The sequence below is a fragment of the Saccoglossus kowalevskii genome, chromosome 11 (genome assembly GCF_978046115.1).
Source record: "Saccoglossus kowalevskii chromosome 11, keSacKowa6.1, whole genome shotgun sequence".
NCBI classification, from domain to species: domain Eukaryota; kingdom Metazoa; phylum Hemichordata; class Enteropneusta; family Harrimaniidae; genus Saccoglossus; species Saccoglossus kowalevskii.
Genome location: NC_140651.1, coordinates 4,040,365 through 4,046,364, shown reverse-complemented (window position 1 = coordinate 4,046,364; position 6,000 = coordinate 4,040,365). Strand labels below are relative to the sequence as shown.

The window sequence follows — 6,000 nt, the reverse complement described above, 5'->3', positions numbered from 1 at the left end:
AACAAGGAAATCCTGTCTTAGTTGCCAATTGTTGAAGAGAATAGTGCTGGGGTTTTGCAATAACCGTAGGGTATTCAACAGGGAAATCCCTGCTTAGTTGCCAATTGTTGAAGAGAATAGTGCTGGGGTTTTGCAATAACCGTAGGGTACTCAACAAGGAAATCCTGTCTTAGTTGCCAATTGTTGAAGAGAATAGTGCTGGGGTTTTGCAATAACCGTAGGGTACTCAACAAGGAAATCCTGTCTTAGTTGCCAATTGTTGAAGAGAATAGTGCTGGGGTTTTGCAATAACCGTTGGGTACTCAACAAGGAAATCCTGTCTTAGTTGCAAATTGTTGAAGAGAATAGTGCTGGGGTTTTGCAATAACCGTTGGGTACTCAACAAGGAAATCCTGTCTTAGTTGCCAATTGTTGAAGAGAATAGTGCTGGGGTTTTGCAATAACCGTAGGGTACTCAACAAGGAAATCCTGTCTTAGTTGCCAATTGTTGAAGAGAATAGTGCTGGGGTTTTGCAATAACCGTTGGGTACTCAACAAGGAAATCCGGTCTTAGTTGCAAATTGTTGAAGAGAATAGTGCTGGGGTTTTGCAATAACCGTTGGGTACTCAACAAGGAAATCCTGTCTTAGTTGCCAATTGTTGAAGAGAATAGTGCTGGGGTTTTGCAATAACCGTTGGGTACTCAACAAGGAAATCCTGTCTTAGTTGCCAATTGTTGAAGAGAATAGTGCTGGGGTTTTGCAATAACCGTTGGGTACTCAACAAGGAAATCCTGTCTTAGTTGCCAATTGTTGAAGAGAATAGTGCTGGGGTTTTGCAATAACCGTTGGGTACTCAACAGGGAAATCCTGTCTTAGTTGCCAATTGTTGAAGAGAATAGTGCTGGGGTTTTGCAATAACCGTTGGGTACTCAACAAGGAAATCCTGTCTTAGTTGCCAATTGTTGAAGAGAATAGTGCTGGGGTTTTGCAATATCCGTTGGGTACTCAACAAGGAAATCCTGTCTTAGTTGCCAATTGTTGAAGAGAATACCGGTAGTGCTGGGGTTTTGCAATATCCGTTGGGTACTCAACAAGGAAATCCTGTCTTAGTTGCCAATTGTTGAAGAGAATAGTGCTGGGGTTTTGCAATATCCGTTGGGTACTCAACAAGGAAATCCTGTCTTAGTTGCCAATTGTTGAAGAGAATAGTGCTGGGGTTTTGCAATATCCGTTGGGTACTCAACAAGGAAATCCTGTCTTAGTTGCCAATTGCTGAAGAGAATAGTGCTGGGGTTTTGCAATAACCGTTGGGTACTCAACAGGGAAATCCTGTCTTAGTTGCCAATTGCTGAAGAGAATAGTGCTGGGGTTTTGCAATATCCGTTGGGTACTCAACAGGGAAATCCCTGCTTAGTTGCCAATATGTCATGAAAGGAAGATGGTCACCACAGCCCCCAAACACAAGGAATGCATTTCTGTTGCATAATGTACCATTATCTATTGTCAGTACCGAGCACAAAGTTTTGTGATCGAGGCATGCAATTTCCTTCACATCCAACACACATATTTTATACACTGTTTTATTTTGACGAGATACTACATATATTTACATAATAGTTCTATATATACATATTACACTTAATAAATAATAGTACAGGCATAAAATATTCTTATCCCAAATATATATACCTTAAATAAATTCTCTTAGAATGAAGTAAATGCAAGACTTGTACCACCCTGTAGGGAAATGAACTGTGAATAAAACATTAGTTTGTTCATAAGACACCCGAAAAAGACAGTATAGATTAAAAGACAGATCACATGCAATCCAAATCAGATTCTTACATAATAATATTCAAGTCTTAGACATAATAGTGATGTGAATAATTGGTACTGATTTCTCGTCTGACATTTCAATAATTGCAAATTGTGTGAAATTACTTGTATATAATTATGCAAATCCTCTCCCACAGCAACAATGAACATTAAATAAACTAACGATTGCACATATTGTGAATGCAAGTCATATTTGGCAGTATAAGTCTTATCTTTTCACCATCATTGAAAAACTGTCTCTTTCCCAAAAAAGCTGACAAAAATTTTCAAAACCTTTCATCCAAATCTGTCCGGTAGCGAGTCTTTACAGTAAAAAATATACGTTGCAATTTAAGAACATTTGAAAAATGTGCAAATCTTGAGCGAAATAATCTGGTAGTCGCACACACACAAAATGTGCCACTTTTTAAGATCTAGATTTGAATACATAATTGTATGTATCTTACACATACACATGTTCACCATTAAAATAACGGTATATATGTAAACACAGTTGAAAGAATGGTCTAATAAATAAATAAGACATAAAAATAACTCTTCAAATATTCAATAGATTTTATAATTTGGGCAATTCAGAGAACACAATCATGGCACCATCAACACATTTGAGTGCTATACATTATTGTGACCTTTTAGGAGTACTGTACATTATAAAATAATTGAAATAAATAGTTCTGCTTTTGAAGTTAGCCACAATTTTAGTTAGTATATATCGCATATACCATATTTGCTCTATTAGAAGTGCATCTCAAAGAGAAGCGAATATTAACAAAAAAATGCAGGTGTTCTATAATTAATCATCAAAATACATCTTATTTTCCCAATAAAAACACTCCTGTAATTTACATAAAGCATATTTGCCTCTAATAAAGCAAGTAAAATAACTTAAAGCTAGGAGTCGTCACCTGCGCATGTGACAGGCGGCCATAGCTATTTACTGTTAACAGAGAAGTGTCTACCCAGCACGTGTTATTGTTACTCAGGGCTCAATTCCTGTGTGTGTGCAAGATACAACCCCTCTTCTTTAAATGAGACAGAAGGAATTGACAATGGCCTTTCACTGCAAACTAAGAATTTTATAACCTATTCCAAATGTTCACACTGTGACATCAGGTACCTTATAATATGGGGTTTCAGAACAATATTCAAAGCTGAATATGAGTAAGAACCAAATGAACGTCTGAGATAACACTATAACAAAATATGATACCAACAAATACATGTTGGATACTTAGGAAATATATTGAAAAAAAAAAAAAAAGACAGATACATATAAGTACATGATTTAAAGATACCCGGTAATATTCCATTGCAAGAAACCAATTTACCAGTAATTATTCAATTTTTGAACTTTAAAATAAATAAAAAATGACAGGTGAGTTTTGAAATATCTCTATTCATAATAATCTGTTGTTTCAGCCAAATTGCACAATGCAACAAAAAACAAAGTCAATTTGTAACCACAATCACTAAAAATTATCTTCTACAAAAACAATCATTTCTACAAAAATTATGTGACCAAAAAATGAGATGTTTCCACATAAATTAATAGAAAACAAAATCTGAGATATGTAACCAGTTATTTAAGGTACAATTTGGTGAATTCTAGCAACCCTGTCCATAAATTCCATAGTGGCTTGTCTGACAGCATTATTGGTCACATGACATATCAGTTGGCTAACAGCAGGGAACGTAGCTGGTAACAGTGCCTTGAACTGTGCATCAGGCAGTAACTGCAGCAGTTGAAGCAGGGACAAGATCATATCAGACCATGCTTTCATGTGGGCCTCACTGTCTTTCATTGTTGCATTTTTCTGTTGTTTTATAATCTCTTGTTGACGCGTCTGTTCTTCAGGCGAGGAAGCCTGTTGTTTCTGCTTTTTCATCTCTTCAAGTGCAACTTTCTGCTCTTTGAAAGTTGGTTTCTTGACAAATGTTGATCTGGAGTGGTGTACTTTTCTCTTCTTATATTCTTGCATCAAACTTTTAATAGTTTTGTTAGTAGCTACGGTGTAGACTCTACCATCATCTCGGCTATTCATCTTCTCTAATTTTTTTGCATCTTTCTTAATTTGGAATGCTTGTTCCAAACGACTAGGATCACCTGCTTTAATATTTGGTGACCACTGTTTAGCAGATACATCCCCTTTCTGACTATCATTACCTTCACTCATGGAATCACGACTGGACTGCCTATCTAAAGTAGGAAAGCTAAATAACTTCTTTCCCCTATGAGTTGGCTCATCTGGACTCAATGGCGCAACTAAGAAGAACAATGGCTGCTCTGCAATTCTCTCCATATCTACACTATCATCAGCTTGATCTAAATGCAGCTGAACATACATACAGCATGCATCATAACAGATACTTACAAGACGTTTAATAACCCATATAAACTTATCGGCATCATCTTCAGGATGATGACTCAAACTTGCGGGAACTAAAGCAGGCAATGATGACTGATGTTCTAATGTTAGCCTTCTTCGTCGATGATCACTACAATCTCCTCCTCCAGAACTACAAATGGAGTCTGAACTTGAAAGCTTTTTTTCTAAGCTTCTTTCCTTTTTGAACACATCATCACTACCACAGATACCATTCTCTACACTCCCATCAATATCACCCCCACCTACTATCTCTTTACTGTAATCATCCGGTACTACCTCCAAGGCTGCCATAACTGACTGCCTCACCTTTTCTATCACCAGATTCTCTTCTCTAGCATGGTGACAAAGCTCTAACAATGTATGCAGATAAAATGTAAAGCTCAAAGCAGTTTGGCGATACAGATTCACAGCAACATTTAGCTTAGCAACTTTCTGCAGTAGAAACTTCAACCCAGGCCTCTGATCAAAATCACATGAAGCTTTGTAAGATTCTATGAAACATTCTAACAACAATGACAGATTTTTTGGTGACAAGAAAGGTAACAACCCTGGCAGAAGAGATTTGGCTGCAGCTTCCTGATTATCAAGATCTGACTGTACAGCAGTGTTGGATATGATTTCTTTCTCACTACTAGTTTTATGTTGAGCACCATACAGTAATACTGTACCAAGAGTTTGTAGCAAGATCTGATTTGACATCAGCCCAACTACAACATCACGAAAGGGTATCCTGTAAGAAAAGAGATAGAAGTGATGCAAATGGTATATTCTCTCTTAGGCTTGTCTTTTAAAGCAGACACTGTTATCCAAACCCATTCACACCATATGTACTACGATTCATATACTGTGAAATGACTAATTTTCACTGGGTTTAAATTTCGCTGATTTACCATTTCAGGCATATTCAGTGGGTTTTAAATTTACGAATATATCATTTAGAGAATGTGTTCTATGCTCAATTTTACATATTCACTGGGTTTTAATTTAGCGCATTTTCCAGTCAGCAAAATACCGGTAAGCCAACTTAAAATCCAGTGAATAATTCACCCCTTTACAGTAGACAAAATGATTTAGAGAATTTGTGTCCCTATCTGTATTACTTTATTATTACCTTGATGAACAAATGCCAAGTTCACAAATAGCCCAGTGAAAATGTTGCTGCACGTGATTAAAGCGAGGGAGTCGTCACCTGTGCATGCGTCAGATGGCCATAGCATGTCATTGTTTACAAACAAGCGTCTACCCATGAGCCTTTGCGTTTTAGCGCACGTTTTATCGTCACCTGGGACTCAATTCCCGCGTCTACACAGGTGATGACCCTCTCGCTTTAATATCGGTATATTGCATTACTGATAAATATTTTGACAGTTAATTCTCCCAAAGACTTCTACTTCAGTTTGTTTTCATTGTCATGAAAAAGATGTTTTTTGTTTTTGATAATGGTTTTGAATACCTTACCTTGATTTGACAAGTTCAATATTAGTGGAAGAATCAGCATCCGGAGGATATATTATAAATATGTACGACCTGTCGTCATCCGTGTCATCAGCTTCAACAGCTGAAAATTGGGAATCTAGTAAAAATACCTGAAAAGGAACGAGAAAAGTTTATATATCATAAAATGAATAATTTTCACTGGGTTATAAAATTTCGCTGATTCAGCATTTCAGACATATTCAGTGGGTTTTAAATTCATGGTTTAATCATTCAGATAATGTGTTCTATGCTCAATTTTAAATTGTATACACAGTGCAATGTGGGTAATTCTTGTTGACATGACAACAGCCAAAATAAGG

At 36.7% G+C, this 6,000-nt stretch overlaps 1 protein-coding gene across 1 annotated transcript in view; it reads right to left on the bottom strand.

Annotated features, from left to right (window-relative positions):
- Positions 1-1,547: 1,547 nt before the first annotated feature.
- Positions 1,548-6,000, bottom strand: part of LOC100377862 (brefeldin A-inhibited guanine nucleotide-exchange protein 3-like) — a 44,200-nt gene continuing 39,747 nt past the window's right edge. Inside the window, exons 26-27 of the mRNA XM_085505577.1 lie at positions 5,663-5,790; positions 1,548-4,934 (exon numbers count right to left, since the gene is read on the bottom strand). Coding sequence (XP_085361703.1) covers positions 3,401-4,934; positions 5,663-5,790 — 1,662 coding nt within the window. The 3' untranslated portion in view covers positions 1,548-3,400. The remainder of the gene's footprint in view (positions 4,935-5,662; positions 5,791-6,000) is intronic.